Raw genomic sequence first — 25,286 nt, forward strand, 5'->3', positions numbered from 1 at the left:
AACATCATTGAAATAATATAATATCAAGACAACTTTATACTTTGCCTGAAACCATTTCATTTACATGCAAAAGAAATCATTACTACGAAAGAAAAGTCTACATCTACATGAAACATCCTCTTCCCAGCTAGAATATTAATTTTTCAATCTGTTCTTTCTCTATTATTTTTCTATTATTGAAATTATGTGTTCCATTAACATTCAGCTCTGCATAAACATATAGATGGCTATGGGCATCCAGAAAAGGATGTTTAAAATCTTTGTTTAGTAAATAGTCATTAAGGAAATAGTCTAAATATAATACAGAGTAAAGTTAGTATTTCCTTTTGAGTTTAATAAATGATATACATCCCCATGCCATTTTCTCAGGCTTCTGATGTTTAAAAAGATTGTATGGCTTTCTGCTTCCATCTGGAACATTATCCAGGCTAGTAATACATGTGAACTTATGCTATTTGGGACTATGCACAATTTTGGTCTTGTAAAGAAAATAGAAAAAAAGAAGAAGAGTGGATGGGTTCTAACTTCACTCTTTGTACTAAGTAACAAAAGAACACTAGAAACTCTTGTGGAGTGCATTTAAGATCACCGAGTGTATTCATACAAAGATATCTGAAAATAGCCCCAAACAAGCAATACTAAAGAACAGAAATATAAATTTCAGATAGTATGCCAGGGGCATATCTTGAAAAATTTATGCAGTTTTGTTTATTATCAAGTTATGTTAGCAAATGACAGTACAGTAATTTAAAAGAGAGAAGAGGTCTATAAAGAGAAATAGAGAAGGGAGACAAAGAAAAAGGGAGAGAGGAAATGATAAAGAGGATAAAGAGAGAGCGAGAGACAGAGACAAGAAGACAGATGCAGATACAGAGACACAGAAACACACATACAAAGAAAGGAGAGAGAAACAACGAGATGGAAAGAAAGATTGTCCTCCCAAGAATTCTAGACTTAATGTGTATAAAAAAAAACAGGATCAATTTTTGTCATTATTCTGTAGAATTTTGTTTTTCCTATAATTTCAAAATGCCATAGAAGTAAGTAAGCCTCGTGTCAACTATTGAAATAGGCATAATAACAATCTCTGTAAGTATAATTCTTCATTTAGGATACCTAAAATAATAGATCAACATACTTTGATTCAAAAAGAGGGCAAATCAATGCTCTTGTTTTCATCAATGCTCCTCTTTAACATAATCAACACTCAAGTGTGTATCACTGTTTTAAAACAAATCTTAAGGAATAAAAATTGAAGTAATGAAGATTTGGCAGCTCTGTGATATTTTATAGCCAGTTTTTGTAAGAGTCAAAGAAAATGGTCCATTAGACAAGCACACAACTTACAGTGTAATTTTTGCAATTTTAATGTTCTTTCCATTTGATTTTTTTCACTAATGATTACATTACTTGAATAATAAGATAGGATGATTCCTTGTATCCTATATAGCTAAATATATCTTACATATCATCAGCTATGTGTGTGTGTGTGCACATATTACTTATTTTCCTATTTGGAATGGAATAAAGTAAGAGTACCCATCTTTCAGTTGTGGATTATTGGTTCAATGATATTAAAGAATGCTGTCCCACAATGCATGGGGTGATCACTATTAATCAGGAAGTTTAACAATAATTAGCAATTATTTGACCAATGTAAGAAGTCAAATGTGTAAAGCATACCCCAAAATCTATAAACTATCAAAACATACTGTTGTGCATGCATTTTAGTGTACTGCTAATGTGTGTAAGGATGTATATCCTAAGTGCATACTCATTTAATGGACTGAGCATATAGTATTTCTATAATTTTCAATTGCACCAAAGAGAAGAATTACTTCAAAATACAAGGATAAACATATGATTGGGGGGCTTTAATCATTGTGAAGATGAAATCCACCTTTTTTTCAGTTTTAAATGAGAGGTATATAGAAAATTTGAAAAAACAAGCATTATTGTTAAAATATGAATTTAGTTATCTCAGTACAATCAAAACCCCAGTAAATTTTATTTATGGGGGAATTTCCATTATAATTCGTTATATGTGAGAAGTTTTTTTTATAAAAATAGGAAGAGTCCTTTGCAATTTACTGGTTTTCTAATATTCTGCACTTGCACAATTATACAATTGCTGATTTCCAGGTGGCGGTACAATTCGGAATAATTATTATATATCAGCATCTTCCAGTTAACTCACAGGTATGGAAATCTGCTCATTTCTCTGAACACATACAGGGTGCTGCTAGATCCTGATTATATATTTAAGAGCCTTCTAATTTAATGAGTTCAGAGTCATTGATAGTACAAGCTGTTATTTTCCTTGAGAAAGTAAAATAGATGACCTTCAAGTTGGGTTCATGTGGAGAAACACATTTCAAATTATTGATAATTTGTAAATTAATGTCAGAATGATTTAAATACAAAGTAAGCAGATTTTATACTTGAATGTAATTTCCCAGATAATCCCTTGTTCCATTCACATGCATGCATACAGCCCCTCAAAAACACCCTCATTCTTTTTGGGGGAGATGGTTGCAGTTATAGCATCAGGCAGATATGAAGCATTCACCAGGAAAGCCTGAGCCTTTGACTACAAAATCTCCATGCCTGTCTGCACTCTAGTCTGTTTTCTTCAGAAGAAAGAGTGACTGAGGGCATCTTTTCATCTCCAGAGCTAGTGCTACACATTTACTTAGTCTCTTAACTCCCGAAGCTTTTCCATAGGTGTTCACGATGCACTTCCATTCTGTTTTATACTGTGAAACCTTTTGTTTCCAAAAGCACATTTAAAATTCACCTATCTTCAGATGTCTTTTTCCTAATAATGTTCTCTCTGTAGCCACTTCTTTCTCTCTTTCTTCACACTCAAATTTATCAGAATGTATAACAATTGATTTCTTTATTTCTATATTTCTTATTAACTTCTGTTCCATATCTACATAAGGAAAAATGCTATATTATCTTACTATATTTTCCCCCTAACACCTCGTGAAGACATCAAATAACTGTAGAGTCAACATATTTAAACTAAGCTCAGAAGCATGAACTCACTTCTCCCAAGTGTGCAGCATCTTAGAGAATGCTACTCCATCCAGGCAGACACCCAGACTTTCTCTTAATCCTTTCAAGTCCTACTGACAGCTAAATTTGGCATTAAGTTTTATTTGCAAATTCTCATTGAATCTGCCCAGTCTTTCTATTCATTTACATTCCAGGCTTGCCAGATCCATGCTTACTCATCTGCAATGTGCCTGTCCACCTAGACTGCTAACACTAAACGATTAGATGGCGAGGACCAGTGTTCTATTTAGAGTGCTGGTTTCCTGGGCTGTGTTTCCAGTCTAATTTCCACATTTTACTCTATTAACCTTTTATGCTTTTATATTGTGTCTTTTCCCCCTCCTTGCCACCCCACTTCCATTCTCAACTTCAATGGCCCTTTGCTCTAATTCATATATATCATCACGTATTACCTATTATATTGCATGACCCCTATCTCCTTGCTTATGTATTCATTTGGCAACCACTGGTAAATCCAAATTTCTAATGATCCAATGTTCTAATTAAACAATCAAAACTGGCTGAATAAAACATATTACTTAGAGGAATCATTTTTATTTGTGAGTAAGCCTCTCTATCAGACTTAGTAATGCACAATAGCACAGTTGTGCTGTTAGTACAGGCTGTCTTTCTGGGTGAGTTCAATGGATTTTTCTCCGAATATACATAACTATATCTTCCATTCTGCTCTAAATTGTTAAACTTAGTTAAAAATTCAGGATAAACTTATGAATTTTCTCATTTTCTCTTCATCAAGTCCACCATTAACTTTTTTGTATCTTTACCTTTTGTCTATGAATTTCTTCATGTTGACATGAATGTATTATCCCCAATCTCCACAGTAAATTCCCTACTTTAAAGTGAGCATTGCTCTCCATTAGTTTCCTAACCAAGGTTTCGACTGACATTGTGATATCTTGAAATAAGAAGTTTCTTTCCTCCTAATAATTCCTATCAGGCTTCATATGCATTACTGTGTTAATCGATTTAAACACTCACACAGACACATACACACAAGCTTGCACACACACACACACACACACACACACACACACACACACTGCACTTTATCTCTTGATTTTCTGTCCTGTGCCATGTAGGGCATGCATGCTGAGAAGTTTTTGCAATATAAATGATCTCAATTTGTGTCTTCTCTCCTTAACATGTCTTAATATTAACTCCATAACTTTAAAAATTACTTATTTTTTTAAACCTGTTCAAGAATAACTTAAGGTCTCAATTTTAATGTTTAAATCATTTAGATATGTTCATACACAGAAACATATCTGACAGATTTTTCACAAAACATTGACCCAACTAGTCCTTCACTCCAGTTCGTGATTATTTTATTGAAAGATATAATATCTAAAATGTGACATAATGTACCCCACCCATCACATATAACCACCTTTTAAAAAGCCAATGACATTTGGTTTTGGTTGAAAATCCATTCAGAAAAAGCCACATATCTATATTCATACGCGAAAAAGTTCTAATTCTCCAAAACATCCTTTTCTACATAAAGTAAACATGAAGCAAATCATTCTTTTCTTTAATTAGTTTGTATTTCTTTTTAGAAGCAAAACAACATCAAAATCAGAGTCTCTCTTGAAAACTTGCTTCTCATGGTCAAGAGACTGGAGAGGCTATCTGGGGAGAAGGGGAGAAAGCCTTTCTGTTTCACTGAGAGCTGTGAGTAATGACACCTTCCTTGAGGAACTTGAGAAGATGGAGCATAGTTTAGAAACAAAGCTTCGGTAGAACGGTAGTAGCTGGAGCATTGGCTTCACATTTTAAACCAAGTCAATAGGATGAATGGACATGGACACCTCTGGGGGCTGTGTGACAGGCTATACTTTGCTCCCTGCCTGTAGAACACAGTGAGTGGGTGAGGGAAGGGGAAACACTGGTCTTGGGATGTAATTTTTATTTTCAGAGCCAGATTAACTAAAAATTACTTATTTTAATTTCTTATAATCTCAAATCTCTCAAATATGATGGTCAACATCTATTTTCAAGTCATTACATTTTTTCTCATTCTCCATCCATAAATATGTAATTTGTTCTCTGCTTCCAGACTCCATTCTTAAATGTTTTCTTCCTCAATTAACCATATTTATCTCATCTCTTTTGATATACTATATTTTTCATACTCTCTAATGAACTCCAGATCATTGTAGATATTAAGATAATACTAATTTTGAAAGACAATAAGCAAAATAGAAGGCTACAAAGGACCCAGTCACTCTCTTTGTAAAACAGTCCTTACACGAGAAGCAGTTTTGTTGAGAGGAAGAAGTGTGTGTTTTGAGTTGGATGTCTAAACTCCAACCCTTATTCTACTACTGTTTTTTCTTTTCATTAAATTATTTTTTAAAAAAAAAAAACTACCTTTTCTCATTTTAAGTATCAATCCAGATCCCATTCCCTCACCTCCTGTTTCCTCTGCCTTCCCCAACCCCAACCCCATCCTCATCCACTCCTGAGAGAAGGTAAGGTCTCCCATGGGAAGTCAACAAAGTCTAGCACATTACTTTGAGGCAGAACCAAGGCCCTTCCTCCATATCTAGGTTGAGCAAGGTATTCCTCCAAAGAGAATGGGTTCTAAAAAGCCATATGAGTTGTAGGGATAAATCCTGGTCTCACTGCCAGTGGCTCCACAGTCTACACCAGTCATTCAACTGTGTCCCACATTCAGAGGGCCTAGTTTGGTCATGCTGGTTCACCCTCTCCCCCGCTGTCAGGCCAGAGTAGGTCAGCACCCATTAATTCAGGAAAGCTATTTAAGTGGGTATCCCCACCATGGTCTTGGAGTCCTTTGCTTTTCTTCTAGCTCCTCCCTCTCTTCCACTGGACTTTGGGAGTTCAGTCCAGTGCACTTCTGTGGATCTCTGTGTTTGCTTCCATCAGTTGCTGGATGAAGGTTCTATGATGACATTTAAGAGAGTCATCAATCTGATTACAAGGCAAGTCTAGTTCAGGTACTTTCTCTACAATTGCTTAGGGTCTTAAACGGTGCCATTCTTGTGGATTCCTGGGAATTTCTCTAGTGCCAGGTTTCTTACTAACCCCATAATGACTCCCTCAATCAAGATATCTCTTTCCTTGCTCTCCCTCTCTGTCCTTTCCCCATCTCGACTAGCCTGATCCCTCAAGTTGTCCTATCCCATCCCTTCTCTTGTTCTCTCATTTATAAAATTGTAGTGATAGTATATACACAACCTGTAAATTAATATTAACTTATTATACCCAAGACATGTTTTGGGAATGATTTTAGAATATGCAGGCAAGATCTGTGTTAAATACCAAGAAACTTTTGAAAGAAAAAAAAAACAGTACAATTCTGGAAAAAGGGTCAGTTTTTTTTCTTCCATTGGCTCTCTTTTCCTCTGGTGTCAAATTTACTGTGGGATTGGGAACTAGGGTTTCAAGTCTAGTATTTGTATCTAGAAGATCAATAAAGATGTAACTTTGAAAATTTTTATTTGTTTATTAAAACACAGAGAATTATTTACTCAACAAGTAAACTTTGTATGGTAAAAGGTCTTGTAATTTTATTTCTACTCTGCTGAAAGTATCTGTAATTATTTTACAAATGATTCAAGCATATGGAGTGCAAAATTCTGAGTGCAGAAGAAAGGGCCATAAAATGTCAACGACTACCAGCTCTTAGAGCCTTGAAGAGGTGGGTTCCTTTCCTTACTCCCATTCTTTATGCTGAGATACCATGAAATCAAACCACTTTGTGCTGGAGTGTGGCTAGTAGCTGAGAATAAAATCACTTTGTGGGAATTTCATAGGTAAATCAAACTGTTCCCTGTTAATTAGCTCCTGCTTACATACATAATATGTAAAAATAATTGTATGTTTATAAAAGAATGATTAGTTAGGGAATGTGCTGAGGTAATAAGAAATAAAAGCACGAGGAGAGCAATTTACTCTAATATCTGCACATCATTTGATGTAACCACATCACAGAGGGGGTCCCAGCTAATTAGATTCCTTCAGTAAATGCGAAATATGAAAAAAATACTTCCTTTGGATTTAATACATTGCATGTCTAATTATATGAGAAAATAACTGAGTCCTTTATTACCATGAAGCAGACATAAAGACAAAAGCTCTGACCTATGAATAACAAATATTTCTATTTAATTATTGGTTATGGGATACCAAAATTGAGTAATACATCATGATTCATATTTGTAATAAAATATAATTTTATGAATATATATATACATATATAAAGTGCAATTTTAACTATGAGCAGTTTTTTATTTTTAATGTTATATATGTGGACCCAAGATATCATATGTTAGTTTTCTTGTAAAATTTTATGAAAGATTGCTTCACAGACAAATATATAGGGATATGTAGCGGTCCAGGGGAACAGATGTTTTCTCTTGGATCCATTTGACTCATCCCATCTGTAACCTACTGTAGCTGATGAAGGAAACAGCCTTCTGTGAAAAAGCTTTCCTCTAGCATTACTATCATGGATAAAACTATTACCCAGACTAAGTCTTAAATTATGGCTTCCTGATGATCAGTCTAGAGCTGTAAATTTCAATATATATGCATATATCACAATTTAAACAGCTTAAATATTTTTACTAAAACAATGTAGCCTCAAAGTAGTATTTTCACATGGCTAAATTATTAATGCCATTTCACAACCCATATTTCATAGAATCGCCTTAGAAGTAGGGTGCATCAGAGACAACACAGCTTCTAGATTTTAATTACTTTTGAAGTACTCACTGAGCACCTGTGGCAGTGGGCACTCTGTGGGACAATGCAGGTCACCAACAACCGTAAGGAAGACTTGCAAGTCTGATAAAACCTAATGGAAAAGTTAGACACTTAAACTGAGAAGTAACCTATAGAGTATGCAAGGGCAGAGACAAACTTGCCTCCAGGAACTATCAGGAGATCTCAAATGCAGGACATCAGCAGAGGAAGAATTTAATGTCCAGGATTGCAGATTCTGCCACAATATATACCTTCTATTATTTGTACAACAAATACTAGCCCTTGTGTTGATGTGAAAGGAACTTACTGATGAAATATCATTTTCACATCCATCCTATAGGAAGGCAATGTGTGTGGGCTCGAACTAATCACATGGGCATTTGAATCTGAGCTCACAAACACAAACTAAGGTAAGGGTCCATCAGCTGGAATTGCATGCAATAAAGCCTAGCCCAACCTTTACTTTGGAAAAGTAGCTTTCACTCTAGCCAAACATTTTTTTGTAAATCTGAAATGGTGATGTCCCATAAAAATTCAATTGTATTGGGAAAATATATCTCAGAAATATCTTAAGAATCTTATCTCCAAGAAAATAGACTTATAATCCCTTAAACTTCAAAGAGCTCTGAACTAAATGAACCTCAGTAGATTAGGAAAGAAACTGCAAATTTTAGCTAAAAAATCAGATGTCAGCAGCCCCAGTGACTACCCAGGTATCAGAACCATGTCTGCACTTTCCCTACAGAATTTTATGTTAAGCTGCTGAGCTGTGGTAATGTACCCAGGAGCAGGATTCTTATAGTTAATTAGGTACTTCTTTAGTCTACCTAATCCCAAGTCTTAGTTGTCTATCCTTTACTATTTTAGTCATTACATACATAATCCTATTCTGTAGTATTTTAAGTTTTATAATAGGTCTAGAAACCACATTATGAAAGCAAAGATGTTAATTCACTAGAGTCATTACACTAGCAAAATTTACTTTAGTATCTTTGCTCTTACACATTTTTTCTACTTTTTCTGTACAGATACGGAGTAATCCTTTACGCAAATAAACCTAAATTTAAGAAATGAAGACAAGAGGAGGTTAGAAAATCAAAGACATGCATTACATATATTGCAGTCATTGTAGATAAAACTAAAATCCATCTAATTAATTTTATGTGGGCAATGATAAAATAAATATATTAATACATGATATAATACATTTATTAATAATTTGCCTCTATACTCAGTAGTTTATTAGTAACTGCTTTTTGGCACTTAAATAGGGGCCAGGTATTTATGGTCATTTTTTGATGGTCATTTTTACATATATTCTTTTTTACCTATCAATGCTCATTTTTTTTTTACCTATTTAAGTCTTAGTCTTCTGAAAAGGTAAATTATCTTTATTAAGAATTATCTTCATTATCCTGTCACATTTATTATTTTCTACTTCTGTTAAAGTCTATCAAGGCATTGCTGGCTATTATAGAGCTCGTTGTCACTTAATGATAATTTACATTGATCTAACTTGGAATAGTAATTGTCACAAACTAAAAACTGTAGAATATACAGATGGTGATGATAAAGTGATTGTTTTCATGTGATTCATCGAATTTAAACAGTATTGGCATATCATGGCAGGACCGTTGAAATCATACACAGTAGTCTCTAAGATTCAGGACTTGATGAACGTTTTCCATTCTTTTGCCTTTGCTCTCTGCGGTTGAGATCCGATCACCAACAACAGGTGAAGAGGTATTTGTGAGATACAAAGCAGTTTTGGCATCTTTCTGAGTTAGAGATAAATGAGTATAAAACATGACTATTTCTTTACCGTAAAAAGATAATTTGGCTGACTGAAAGTTGAATATTTTGAATATTTCCTCTACCCATCATAATATTTTGATCCTTAATACTAAACATTTTATCGATTTAATATATTTAGACTTTCTGCTTTCATTCCAAAGACAATGGGCTAAAGAACCTTTGTTGACTTTCAATAGTGAATATGAATTAGTTTGTAACATTTTTTTATGCTTGCTAATCTTGAATACAGCGATATTTCCAGTGTCTGGAAAGCTTTGATACTGTGGTATGAACATTTTGATATCAATATGAAAACCACTTGAGCATCCTGAAGGTGCTTAAAAGTACCTTCTTTAAGTAGCCTCTTCAGCTACATGAGCAATAGTTAAGAAGTGAGCAGAGAAATTTTATGAACCCTTGCTAATTCTGAGACTGTTTTGACATTTCACTGGTTCTGGAAAGCATGGCGTGAATCACAGGAAAGGAAGAGTGTTGCACCCTTCCCTTCATCTCTTGGGCTTGCTTATTTGAAAAGAGAATGTAACATACAGAATGCAATGGAATGCAGATAGCCTTCAAATAAAAAAAAAAAGCTATGCACTTTTATTTATTGTATTTGGGCACCATTAATTATAACTACCGCTCTCAAAGGTCACCATTTATAGGTGATTTGCAGCATGTAATCTGTACATAAATTCTGAACTCGCTTCCTTGGGAGAAAACAAAGAAATTCAAGGTGTCATATGTAATTGGTACCTGGACTATAATGCCATTTCTTTCATCTCCGTCACACACAGGTCAGTGTGACAAAGCATAAACTGTTAGGTGACCTCCTGGGCAAACCTCACTGTGCCATAACGGAAAGTGTGACTATTACCATAAAAACCGGAAATGTTTCAAATAGTTCTACACTATAGACTTAGAGAAAATAAATTCAGTTATTGTACTACGTATTGCAAAATATATAAAATAAATTAATTAGAACAAAGAGCTGGGCCAGATAAGAATAGAGAAATAGGTAATCTAGTATGTATTTTTATATCTATTTCGATATTTTTATCCAACAAAGTAAAATGAATTTATAGTTAGTTTACATTTTGCTAGCTAACATGGAGAAATTCCTCAACAATAGAGTTAATTATTGTTCTGATTAACACATTCATGCCTCGTGCTATATGAGAGTAGGCTATTCAAGTTTTTCATATATTTCATATATATTGACAAAGAATCCAAGATAGAATAAATCTAATATTTTTATATCAAAAGGAATCTATATGAAAGTAGCCTGTGTGCTAGCTAAGACAAATGTCACACACAAAATTAAAGAGTCTTGAAAAACACAATTCTCCATGGTGTTATTGGGAGGAAACCAGAATAATGGAGGTCAAAAATTTGGGAAAAGGTTGCTCAAAGTAAATGTTATATTCAGGCATTAATTAGATTAGAAAATGTGAATGAGAGAAAGAATAGATAATTACTAGTTTTATTTTCCATGTAAGTAGGATATTCTATGATCCAAAACAGAGTCTTTAGATCTTTTTGAGCGTATCTCACCAGTCTTCCTGGAAGAGACTCCAGCAATGGCTTGTAAGCTAAATGGAGTGTGGAAAACCAATTTACAAATTGCAGGTTTCGGGAAGAAAAATGACACTGCTTTGAAAATGAAAGTCAATCAAGATCAGAAACATTTTACCTGCTCTCATTTAAAACTCCAGTCCTCTTTTCCCTGCAGGGTTAGGAAACAGAACACAGAAACAAAAACAGTGGGGCAGTGGGAAGTACTACCCATAAATATTTTGAAGAAACAACGTTGGCATGCTCAACGTCATTTTCTGTGACAGCAATACAAAAGTAAGTATTTGAATGCTGTACCAATTAAAAGGTGGATTAGGAAGCTGAAAATATTCATTTCCCATTGTCTTATTTCTGGTCTTCCCACTATGAAATATTTGCTTTACTCAATCATGATGGACATTTCTAAAACTATCAATGTTTCTGAAAGATGGAAAAGGTGCTGAGATCTTAGTGAAGGATAACCTGCTTCACTAACGCACATTCATCTCATCATAGACATGTGGAACCTGAGGGGGAATCTGACTACTCCAAGATTTCATCCAATGTAAGTCAAATACTCCAAAGAATTAAAAATAAATGTTTTATGGACCTTCTCAACTATCATATGTGCAGCCCCTGACAGGACACATAACTCTAACAGCTCAACACAATTGAAAAATACAGTTACATTGTTTCAAAGTTATAAAACAGACATGGAGTAAATACATCTAGAGTTTCAGATAAAAAATAATTAGTTGCAAGTTACCAATTACCTATTGAAATCATGGCCCTGGGTTATAATCTGATGTAAAAAGTAAATGATTAATATCTGAAAAATTTTAATATGTTGATTCTGTATTCACTAACTTATTAGATTAAAATACAAATAGGTCAATATATAATACAATTGTTCTGAGATGATGTCAATATTTCAGTCACAGCTACAAGTATAGTCAGTGACTGTTTAGTCCAGGATGGTATCTATGTGTTGTCTCATAGAATTCTCAAACTAATTTTATAATATCATCCAATTTCATGGATAAGAAATAAGATAGGACCCATATTGAAGCCATGTGTTCACACCAAAGAACTTTGCTCTTTACCTGGTTAGCAGAGTTAAAAGTGACTTCTCTTAGGAATGATGTACTGAATTTTACAGTCATTTACTATTTCTAGCCTTGGGTATCTACTGATGACACAGATAATTATTTGTATTAGTCTGAAATTATGGATTATCTCATGGAAATCCAGGCATGTTATAAGATTGAAAATTTAATCATTTTTTTAACTTAGTAACTTATTAAATCTATAACTAGACACATTATGATTTTGAATTGTGTGACATCAGTTAAAATCATTTGCAACTACAAATGAACTGTTACTCTCCATCTATTCCCCATGACCAAGTGTCCTCTCCCTGATTCTCAAGGCAAAGTGACAGAAATAGCTCCCTTCTCTCAAGAAAGCTATCAAGAAGGCATCAGTACTCATTTATGCTTTCTGGTGACTTTGAGAGACTTCTCTCTTTCCCCTGAGAAGCAGGAATTCACATTTCTGAGGTTGGAGAATCCTGGTTATACAAAAAAATAATGATAATGTTATATAGAAAAGTATAAAACAAATGAGCAGTTTCTATGAGCTAAGCACTGTTACTAAGGAAACATGCAGTCCTCAGAGCAGTTTAGGAACTACATAAATGTTGCCACTGTGCACATGAAACTGTGCCCCTCAGATAACGTAAGGACCTTCAAGTCACATGTCTAAAAATGATTAGAGCTTGATTTTAAATCTGAAAATATGATTTCAAAATCAAAATACTTTAACCACCATGTGGTAAAATATCAGATTAAGTTATAAATAAATTCATCCGAATAAATGGAAAATCATTCTCATGATAGTTCAGGGACCCAGTCAGTGTCTGAAGAAGAAATATTAGTTTATGAACATGACGAGAATCCAAGTTAACTCTTGAAAGACAAAGTTGGACTTGGATTTCTGTCTTAACTCCCATGCATTGCTTCTCTTTTCTTTTCTCTTAGTTTCGTTAAGGCTGTCAAAGTTCTCAGCTGTCTTAAGACAATTACATTAACTAGTTTTCCCAGCCCAAGTATCAATGTGCCACTCTTGTATAAGCCATGTTGCTCTAAACATCTAATTTACTTTAGAACTTGTCATCACTACTTATTAACAGACAACACATGAAGATGACACATCAATTATTCAACCACTTTAAAACTTAGAAGCAATTAAAGGCAAATGAATGGAAAAGTTGTGAATGGATTCGATGACATTGATGAATCTTATACATGTAATATTTAGTGAAAGTAGCCAGATGCATAGAACAAGACTATATTAAGACTGAATAAGATGGAAACACTAGACAAACTGTTTTAGGTGTTAGAATTTAGAATAATGGCAAGCAAGCCCTGAGAAAGGCAGCTCCTGAAATCTATTGCTATTGTTATGCTTCTTATCTGATGATTATGTTTTACAAATGCTTCATTGTCATATGATAACAAAAAACATTTTATTAAGAGCAACACTTAATCTAAAATTCTCATTGTTTTTAACTTTGCTGTAGTATTTGCAAAATGATCAAATGCATTTCTTTTTGAAAACTAATAGTATTTCTATATGAAGTTGCAAATCACTACTTTCCTAGCTAAAATGTTTCACAAAATATTTTAAAATCATGTTTATTTATGTATAAACAATAAACCACAGATTTATATAATTTATAATAAAATCTATAAGGCATGGTTTGTGTCAAGCATTTTTATTTGTGCAACCAATACCACAATAAAAGTGTAGATTGATTCATCATCTGCAAAAGTCTGTCTTACTATTCCACAGTGAACTTTACCCCTAAAATTCTAGTTTTTGGCAACTCTCACTGAATTTCAGTCATGTATTTTTATCTTTTCCAGAATTTGATATAAAAAGGAAATCAAGCAATATGTATTTCTGACAGTCTGGCTTCTTTCATTCAGCGTATTGAGTTTGAGATCCATCCACTGTGTGTGTAGCATCAATTTCTTCCTTTTTATTACTCAGGCATATTGCAGTGCACAGGTACACCACAATAGGGTAGCCTTGCTTGCTTCCAGTTTTTGTTGTTTATGATTAAAATGACTGCAAATATTTGTGATCAGAAATTTGTGTAAACATTAATAATATATTATGTTATAATTCCAATATATGGTTTAACATGCACAAAATATTTTTCAAATTTTATTGATTCTATGATAATTTTTCATCTGGAAATATAACAGTTCAAAATAACACAAAATCAGATATTAAATTTAAATTATATAACAAACATTTTATAAGTATCAATTAACATTCTCAAATTTCTCCTTTATGAATTTTTAGTTTTTATATCATATCTAAGATTAAGAATATTCTTTTGAAGTTATAAGATAATTACTAATTTTTAAGTGTATAAAATTTAAAATCAATGCCATTACTACTCAAAACTCTGAAATCCTAATGAATGAAGGTAAAATGAAAAATGATTTCAAAAGCAAAGCATTTTCCATTCTGTTGTAACTCTCATTTAATGGACTTAAACTATAGTCCAATTGGTTAGTATTTTTGTCGGTGGTAACAAGGAAAGAATTTGAGTGATAAAATGGAAACATGGTTGATGTTACCTAGCATGTTGTGGTAAAGTGGAATGGCCCGTCCATGGGTAGTAAATGCAGTCATGACTAGTGGGACCGTTACACCTGCAAGCAATTACAGAACAGAAAACATCACTCTCCATCCACAGTGGCATGCACACACATGCACCAGTGCTCACGCATGGAGCCTGGGAGGAAGAACATGAGAAGCAAGCACACCAAGTACCTATCCATCAGGCCGATGCAATCTTCAATACTTGAGCCTATGCACCTGCAGAGATTAAAATGTCAAAGAAATACAAGGAAACAGAAATCAGTCATTAAACAAACACAACCAAAACCAGCTGAGATAAATACTAAATGTACCAAATTCTTAATTTTAATATTTGGCAGCTTTTGGAACAGCGTCATTTTAGAGACTGAGAGAAAAAATCATTTCTCGGTGAAAACACAAAAGTAAACTGAAATTATGACTTAATTAAAATTACCTTCTCAGAACAGTGCCAGAAACATGGAGGTAACAATGGGAATTTTACCTGCTTCTGTGGATAATGCTCGTAAACATCAGTCACTTCTGATCCATTTGCATTGTTCATCACTATACACAGCTAGATTAATTACTCGATAGTTCAATGACTATTAATGTTTTCATGTACGTCATTTCTCTTAAAACACCGTTAAGTTTAAGGAAAATTCAAAATCAATAAAAAGGCAATGAACAATTGACTGTAGTATAATAGCCTTACTCTTGGTGTTCATTAAAGATGAATATTGGCAGAAAATATGTTAATATATTTTAATGTAATTCCCATGGATATTTTACATAATCAGATTATTTCCATCCTTGGTTATGAATTTCTTTATTTTTATCATTAAACATGCATTTCTTTATAACTCAAATGAACTGATTGGCCAACACTGCAGTTCATGATCACTTTTAAATAGCAAAAACATGATCTGTACACAGAAACTTTTATTTTTCAAGACAGGGCTCCTTTGTTGCTATAGAGCCTGTCTTGGAACTAGCTTATATAGACCACACTGGCCTCAATTTCAGAGATTCACCCACCTCTGCCTCCAGGGTGCTGGAATTAAGGGCATGGATTCTACTGCCCAGCAAAAGAGAAACTTTAAAAAAAAAAAAAAAGAACTCGCAATATTGAACTCAAACAAAAGCAAATAAAAACCCTGTAGTAAATGAATAAACTCACAAATAGGAAGCTGAGAAATCTACGAAGACAAGAACTTGACAAATGTATTTAAATACACAGAATTTTCATATATAGTCCTTAGTTTTTCATTTTGAGCCGTTATGGAAATGCTTTTTCTATTTTCCAATGTATTTAAGTTGAATTTGTTTCTTATTTTCTCTTCTTCCTTTCAAAGAAACACAGCTTCTGGGGGTCTGAGTACAAGAGCGTCCAATTTGGGTGTGAATAGAGAGTATACATGTTTTCTCAAACTCTGAGGTTTAACAACTGGAAAAGGAGCCTTCGGCACCCAAAGATGTGGACAGACCATCTGCAGCTTCTGGAACTCACCCGAGATGCTAGTGAGTGCACAGAACGTATCTGATAACTTAAGTCATCATCTCTCTGCTCCGTCGTATATGCTATAACATTACCACTAAGTAGAAAATCAGTTTTCTGTGTTTTGTTTTGAGGATCCACTTTGAGTACCAAAAGTAAATTTTACCCTGAGACAATGTAACGAATTTGCATAAAATGAAGAGATAAGAAACAGCTAAAGAACACATTGTTGACTTAGTTCCACACATTAGATCTAATAAAACAGTTCTTAATTGGAAAATAAACTACTAAAAGTCCCTAGAATAGAATTGTATGATTTTCCTTTATTTTGCTCTAGTGAGTTGATTTTTTTATTGTGTTCCTGTAATATTCCCTTCAAAATAGTATTTTTATGACAGTACTACCATTTTGTAAAATTAACAGTCTACTTCTTACTTCCCAAGAAGAGTCTGAAAAGCTGTAGTTTGTGTGTAATCTTTATAATGACCCTTGAAAGATAAAAACACTAAATAGTAAAATACTTTTTGAGGAGAGAGTGTGAATAATAAAACATCTTCATTCATTCAATGAGCCAATGTATGAGCCTACTAAAGTGCTTGGACTGTTGAAAGAGCTGCAGGAAGAAATGAGATGAATTAGATGCGTTTTAGCTTATTCTCATTAAGCTACTGTTTGAAGATGAGAAATGCATGAATATATATGTATGGTACATTTCCGTATATACAATGTGGAGGAGGAATACTAGAATATCTCGTTTTAGAAGGGCATGGTCACCTTTCTGAGAGAGTCAGCCATGTGTTGTCTGAAATGTCGAGAGCTGTGGCTGGGGTGACTCTGAGTGTTAGGGGCAAAAGAAGAGCAAAGCAAAGCTCAGGAGCATTTTACACTCTGAACAAAAGTTCCAAGTAGAGAGAGAGCACAGTGGCAGGCACCCAGAAAGGAAAAGTGAATGGAAGACTCTTAAGAGCCAGCTTGGTGGGCTTTAAGTTAGCAGATAATAATGGGAAGCTATGTGCTGTTTGAAAAAAGCCATGCCTGTCTGTAGATTTTCTATTCAGAGATATGAATGAAAAATGTGGTAAACATACACAATGAAATTGTTCTCAATCACAGGGAACAAAGTTCCATAATTTGCAGGAAAATCTGTGCAACAGGAGATCGACTTACGAAACGATTAAGCTAACCTCATAAAAAAAATCATTATTGTAATTCTCTCATTTGTGGTTCCTAGATCTTAAACCGCAATATAAAAACTATATAAATATAAATGACATGAAGGAAGTGACTCTACCTGGGGAACAAAGAGGATTAATAAGATGGGAATGAGGATGGAAGAAGAGGGTTGAGGAATAAGAACAGAGGTGTTTAGTGTACAACATTAACTTGTATAAAAAGGTAAAAACATCCAAATTTTAAAGCCTTCCCTAAAAACAAAAAACGAAGGAAACCATTATATTGCTAGAATTGTGTCTATAATCCCTTTGTCATGTGGAGACTAGTATATAGGAGCCAGCCAGGCTATTATGTAGTGAAGAATAGTAAATTAGGATTAAGAGAAGAGAAACATGGGTCAAGAAAAGTCGTTGAGGGTATTACGTAGGATATCTGAGGTTAACATGTGTTTATATACTGACAGTTAAAGGAACAGGTGAAGACCAAGAAAGATATAGGTCAGTGAATGTGAAGCAGCTTTTTCAAAGTATAAATTATCATATATTTAAAGATGCCATTGTATTTTATGTCCTTCATAGATATTATACATAAGCAGCTAATTGGAACATAAAATTCTTACTGGTTGAGCAAGATTAAAAAGTAAGAGAAACATCAAATTTTGAGAAAAAATAGCAAGGGGCCAAAAATAAGATCAGAAATAAAACCATGCAAATATTAATATTCCAAAGCATGGTATTTGCAGAAATTCATAACATTATATATATTCTAAAACCATCTCTTGAATTCAGAATGGTGGGACAAGTTTAATTTATGTTTGCTGATACTGATATGTAAGTGCCTTTTTCCACCCACATGACAAGTATAATTCAGACATTTTGTGAAAATATCCAATTTTTGAAACGAAATTGAAGGATATTTTCAATTTTATCATTATAAAGGCTACAGATTTATTTCTACAAGCAGATTTTATTTCTACCATTCTATCTATGGTTACTTTTCATTATTTAAACTTGAAAACTAGAAAAAGAAAATTGATAAAAGAAACTAAGATAGTTGTCAAAAATAATAATAACAAAGCTTTAAGATTTTAAAAACATCATTCAATGAAAGAAGCATTGCAATCCATGTCTACAATGCAATTTTGGATTAAAATAAAAGGAAATGAAGTAGATATGAATTTATCATAGGAATAAGTGATGTCACTGTAGAAAACAATGTCTGTGGTCATTATGCATTATGTAATAAATTTAGTTTTTGTTTCTTTAACCACAGATATTGCTTATTATGAATACAAATATTATTGTTGTCCTTAATTTCATTCGTTGTTTTCTTTTTTTTATATTTATTTATTTATTCATTTATTATGTATACAATATTCTTTCTGTGTGTATGCCTGAAGGCCAGAAGAGGGCACCAGACCTCATTACAGATGGTTTTGAGCCACCATGTGGTTGCTGGGTATTGAACTCAGGACCTTTGGAAGAGCAGACAATGCTCTTAACCGCTGAGCCCATCTCTCCAGCCCCCTCATTCGTTGTTTTCTTGTTCTGTTTTTGGTGTTTGTTTTTGAGAGTCATTCCTTGTTTTCTTGTTCTGCTTTTGGTGTTTGTTTTTGAGAGTGAATGTTATCTGGAGGCCTGGCTTGCATACTTACTCATTATGTAGGCCAGGCTGGCCCCAAAACTATAGAATTTTTTTTCCTTTTACCTCCTAGTGATTAAAGGGGTACGCCAACATCAGAAAACTTCACTTTTTAATTTTTTTATTACTTTTTGTTCCAACTCATCATCTCAATACACCATAAAAAGGTATTGTTTTGGTATATAAATTCAATAACATAAGTGTGAGTCCTTAGCAATCAATGAATGTTTTAATTCTGAAAATGAATTTTGATTAAAAAAAATAGGTCTCCTATGTGGGTTTAATTTGTCAACTTGACACCCAGACTTGATCATCAGAGAGGAAGTCTTGATGAAGGAATTGCCTGGATAATATTGGCCTGTGGATATAGCAAAAGGATATTATCTTGATTATTAATTGATGCACGTGGACTCATCTCATTATTGGGGTGCCTACCATAGGTGCCTACCATAGTCCTGAGCTGTATAAGAATGCTAATTAAGCAATGAGGTTCTGACCAATCTGCAAGCAGTGGTCCTCCATTCTTTATGTTTCAAATACCATCTTGAGTTTCTGTTCTTACCTCCCTCAATGATGGACTGTGACCTAGAAGTACAAGCTGAAATAAACTTTTTCCTATTTCTAGTTGCTTTTGGTGATGATATTTGGATCAGTAAATGAAAGAAAACAATTTGATTAGCATGCATTCCACAGAAGAAGCTAAAGAATGACTGAAATAATAACATGTTGATAAAAATGTGGCTTCCAGCCAAGGCAAGAAGAGACATTTTTTTCTTTTTCTTCCTTCCTTCCTTCCTTCCTTCCTTCCTTCCTTCCTTCCTTCCTTCCTTCCTTCCTTCCTTCCTTCCTTTTTTCTTTCTTTCTTTCGTTCCTTCCTTCATTCCTCCCTCCCTCCCTTCTTCCCTTTCTTCCTTTTCCTTTTTTTTCTGCCTTCTAAAAATATCGGTGAGAGGTTTCTCATCAGGACTAATGGTTCATCTTTTATAAAAGTACTAGAGGGACTTTTAGAGTCAATTTATTGAATGCAGTTTTAGAGTAGTAAAAATACATTTCAGGTATAAGATACATAATTTTATTTTTAGGGAAATCATTAAACTGCATTCAAAGTACAAACTTATTTCCTAAAATAATGTAATTGGAAAGTCTTTTTCCATTAACTTAGTTATTGAACATCCTGATAGATATCAGCATATGGAAGGGAACCTGCTTTCTGAAGTAGAACTGGCCTGGCAAGGGCTCACACTTACTCATATGGTCAATTAATGGCTGAGCTGAGAAATAAAAGAGAGTCATTCAGCCCAGCATTCCTTCTGTCTGTGATCTTTCTCTGGACCATAGCTCTATATGCTCATACTCAGTCTGAAAACAGACTTCGCAGTATATGTTTCTTTAGTACAAGATGCCAAGGACAGTGGGTATGGTGTGATCTAGTTCATACAATGTAGGAATTGCTGATAATGAGGAAGGGAGAGCTCAAAGAAAGCAACAACAAGACCTCAGGACAAAGTCCTCATTGGAGACATATTACCCTGGAAGATGCTAAGAAATACAGCATCCTCTGATTCACCATTCTGCAGCCACAAGCTGTTGAGGGCATTTTTCTATTTATTTAGAGGTTCCCATTAAATCTCAGCATCCCTTTAGTATGAGATCCAAGCTTCATTGCTACGGTAATTTGAACCCTTTTCATTGGCCTCAACTTATACCTCCCTCTACTATATATGCTTTCCTTTATTATACAATTATGATTTAAAAGGCCGACAAGGAAGACACTCCTGCCACACATCCATACTAGGCTCTTGTCTCACTTTCATTTCCCTAATGGCTTCATTGTAATTAGATTTGCAAAAACAGCAAAAGGTCTCATTTTGAATGGCAACAGCTGTTGACATCGACATTATATTGAATAATTTACTGGTTTAATTTTAGTTGCAAAACAATAAAACCCTCTTGTGGATGATTTTAGCAAGCAAAGTTTTCTCTTTCTCTTGCTGACTCTTCTGCTCCGGCAGCACCAGGTTTTATTTTTTCATAAAATAGTTTTAACGCAAGTGTACCAAAACTCACAAGGGGAACTGTTTATTACTTCTGTTTTCCTTGAAGCAAAATGTGTAGGTGACTGTCTCTTCCTCAATCTGTGTGCTTATGTAGAGACTGAGGTGTTGGCAGGCAGCTCTTCTATGTTGCATTTGCGTTCATGGGGCAGAATATTGCTGTACCTTTTGAGGATCTGCTACTACATGGAGTGACTTAGCTGATTTCCCGACCTGTAGGAAATTATAGCAACATCCAAAAATTGATGTTTTCTTGGCAGAAAATTATGTTGTTCACTTCACTTTTTCAATATCTTCTAACAGCTAGGGCTCAATCTGTCAGGACAATCTCTTTACAGAACCTCCACTTTCTGCCAGATATAAAGCACCCAAGATAACTCTCAACAAGTGTGTACATCTGTCTGTTTCTCTGCCTACACTGAGAGTAAACACTCACAAAGAAAGTGAGGTTTTATGATGAGAGAATAGAGTGAGTTAGCTACTCTTAATTTTAACAAGATTTAACTTTTCTAGGAAACAAAGAGAAATTACTAGTGAGATAAGATATTTTTTAAAGAAATAGATTAGAATTTGTTAGAGTTGGCATTATTTCATTTTGTATACAATGTTCTTCTTTTGAACATCAATGGCCATAACATCGAACAAAAACAATCCCTCCAATTTTTGTTTATAATTTTTAATATCATAGGTTAGGCTGCAGAACACATCCTTTTGAATGAAAAATATGTATCTTTCTGAATTGTTTCATGACAAAGAACTCTAAATTATAAGGAAACTACAATAAATTGCTTCACACAACTATATAAGTTATGTTGTGTGTACACATATAAGCATTTTATTCTTGTTTTCTTCTCTGCCATGATTGCATAGTCTCAGATTTCATTGAAGGATGAATCCAAGGCAGTCATTTTTAAAGATATATACTCATTTTAAGTTTTGACAATAAAGAATTAGAACCACATACGAGAAATCTCTCATACATGTATGGCATTGTATTTTCTAATATACACTGAGTCTACTGTAAAGATTGGACAGTTTCAAGACTGCATCCAAATCATACTGGCTTCATGAAGGAGTTCCTAAGGTAAATGATCAGTGGAGACATTTCAGAGGTTCTCCTAGAAAGAATACCATTTTAAAAATCAACATGTAAATTATAACGATGAATAGCATTTCCTGAGGCTATTGTAATGCAAGTAGACATCATCACAGATACTGATATGTATGTTCATCCTTTGAACTGAAAACACGCCCATGGTTTCGCCCTTGGCCAGGAAGGATGCTTACCCTTGGGTGCAGTTGGGATGGCATGGGTGGCATTCCCGATCCTGATCCGCATACTTGAAGATGAAACTGTTAGCTCCCTGTAGGCCATCGGGACATTTCTCCACACAGTTTGGACCATCCTTAAAATGAGAACACTTTGTGCAGTTGTCTGGTCCCTGAATATGAAAAGAAAAACAAATGTGGAGAAATAAAAATGGGTTCAAATCCTTCTGAAAGGCATTTATGTAGCTTAGTTTCATAGATTTTTTTGAGTGACAATTAAATAAGTCTTCCTATGAGAGCATGTCCATCCACTAACATGGATGTGGCCACTGACGTATAAATAGCACTAAGAGAACTTAAACTTCTACTTTACTATTCCGTATATGAACCATCATCTATTATCATACTATCAAATTTCTTCAGGGAACATCTTGCTTTTGAAATCAGTTCATCTATTCTTCATGTAATATCTCTGTGGCTTAATTTGAACTAATGTTTCTCAATGGCTCTTTCAAAAGAGTATCAACACTTTCATCTTGTGGTTCATTCTTAATAGTATTATAAAGTAACAGTATATCTATAAAATAAAGTTTCCATTGTATGTTTTATCACCATTTGATGTGGGAGTATCATATATCAATCTGTTGATTTCATCGGCTAAGCAATAAAGGAACTGCCTCGGCCCATTTCATTGGTTAGAAGATAGGTGGGAGGAGTAGACAGAACAGAATGCCAGGAGGAAGAGGAAGTGAGGTCAGACTCCGCAGCTCCGCTCTCCGGAGCAGACGCAGGAGAGACGCCATGCTACCTGCTCCAGGGAAGACGCACACCATGCCCCAGCTCCGACCCAGGATGGACTTAGGCTAGAATCTTCCCGGTAAGCGCACCTAGGGGCGCTACACAGATGATTAGAAATGGGCCAGAGCAGTGTTTAAAAGAATACAGTGTCCGTGTAATTATTTGGGGCATAAGCTAGCCGAGCCGGGCAGGCGGCTGGGGTGTTTGGGGACGCAACCCCGCCGCCGCTCCCTATTACTACAAATGACGCCCAGACGTGTGGCTAACTGAGTCCACAAAAAACTTGAGAAGGCTTAAAAATAATGGAGAGAGAGTTTAACACAGATTTTTGCTGTTTGTTGGTGGCGTGCTGTAGAGAGATTTCCTGATTCAGCAACAGCAGCAGAAAAAAAGCTGCGTTATCTTAAAGCACTGCTTCCTGGGGCTGTGCCACCAGTGCAAACTCTGGCTTTATGTTTGTGTTCCCGCTTGGGATCGGAAGGAGAGTGCTCTGAGACCGTGCGATGACTCAGAGCTCCCCGCCTGCTCCTGGGAAGAAGGCAGAATCAGGCTTAGGCAGGCGGAAGAGCATGGCGGATTCCTGCCGCCATACAGAGACGTGTTTTTAGACTGCGCAGTGCTCTGCCTGTCAGATTTGGATGTTACTTGGATGAAAAGAATTTCTGTGCTGCACGCTCAGTTTCAGAATTAAAGTGCTGAGTGCCGCTCCTACCTGGTAGGCCCAGAGCTAGCACAAAATGGTACGTCCTCCATTTTGAAATTTTCCTGACTCAGCTTCAGCTGCAAATCCCTGCAGCTCATTAAGAGGTCCTGCCACGAAACACTTAAATGGTGTTGACGAAAAGCTGAATGCATGCTTTTCGGTTTTCAGCCGTAGCAGGAAAAAGCTGCGCCATTTAAAAATGCCGGCTTTCTGGGCCATCCTGCCAGGGCAAACTCTGACTGTTTGAGGCAGGAGGGCCGGCTACCGAGAGAGGATTTGAGTGTTGTCTGTTGTAGCTCGCTGGCTGGCAGGGACCTTGCAGCCTGTACCTCAGCCGTGAGGCTGGAAAGCTAAGGAATGGACTGGATCTAGCTGGCAAAGCCACGCCTTTAGTCCTACTGATATTGCTTGGCAAATTAAAGGCTCTTGTCGTCAGAAAAAGAGAGATATACAGTAAAGAGAGATTCAAAGACAGGAAATTTCTGAATGGTTTAAAGTGTGTTAAAAATATATGCAGACTAAAAGTTAAAATTCTTAAAGCAAACTTCTGTGACTTCAAGGTGTGGTAGCACACGCCTTTAATCCCAGTGCTTAGAAGGCAGAGATAAACAGATCTCTGTGAGTTCAAGGTGTAGTAGTGTACGCCTTTAATCCCAATGCCTGGAAGGCAGAGACAGGCGAATCTCTGAGAGTTCAAAGACAGCCTGGTCTACAGGGTTATTCCAGGTCAAAGATATGCGCTCAAAAAGCAAAAAGTTAACCTAGAAATGTCGCAGCTTAGCGCCTAGTGATTTAAAGGTGTAAATCAAAAGTGCTCCTGGATAGTAAAAAATTGCAGATTCACAATAGGACAGATTCAGACCACTAAACGAGTCACACTGTTGGATGAATGTACGTAGGCTTGAGAGAGAGAAGAAAAGGAATATAGAGAATAAAGTTAATGGTTAAAAAAAAAAAAGGTAAAGTCTTTAAAGAGACAGAGTACAGATAGTTAAGAGATTAAAAGAAATAAAGAAAAATAAGCTACGTAAAAGATGGAAAATTCACAGAGAGTCTGGATTATGTACATTGTGTTTTCTTTAAAATTTTTGACTGTAAAGGAGCTAAGTACAGACAGACATTTCATTACATGGCCTGCCAAGCTAAACCAGAATGGATATAAGGGTATTACGATTTCAGAATTTGGGTCTAAGGATATGATGCTTTGGAGAGAGTCTTCTTTTGTTTTCACAGAGGATGAGACTCTATGGATTTCTTCTATTCCGATTTGGTATGATGGACCACGTCCTCCTGAAGGGTTGCTGTGAACATCTTCAGAAAATTGCCTTGCTCAACT

At 35.1% G+C, this 25,286-nt stretch overlaps 1 protein-coding gene across 3 annotated transcripts in view; it reads right to left on the reverse strand.

The window, feature by feature from the left end:
- Positions 1 to 25,286, reverse strand: part of Erbb4 (erb-b2 receptor tyrosine kinase 4) — a 1,055,862-nt gene that overhangs the window by 250,491 nt on the left and 780,085 nt on the right. For 2 of the 3 annotated variants that reach the window (XM_075951137.1, XM_075951136.1), the window contains exons 15-16: positions 22,468 to 22,622; positions 15,010 to 15,054 (exon numbers count right to left, since the gene is read on the reverse strand). In XM_075951137.1, the coding sequence (XP_075807252.1) occupies positions 15,010 to 15,054; positions 22,468 to 22,622 (200 nt within the window). Of the gene's footprint in view, positions 1 to 14,813; positions 14,889 to 15,009; positions 15,055 to 22,467; positions 22,623 to 25,286 lie in introns of all 3 variants that reach the window. The other variant, XM_075951135.1, reaches the window with a different exon arrangement.

This window comes from Microtus pennsylvanicus, chromosome 17, assembly GCF_037038515.1.
Source record: "Microtus pennsylvanicus isolate mMicPen1 chromosome 17, mMicPen1.hap1, whole genome shotgun sequence".
NCBI classification, from domain to species: Eukaryota; Metazoa; Chordata; class Mammalia; order Rodentia; family Cricetidae; genus Microtus; species Microtus pennsylvanicus.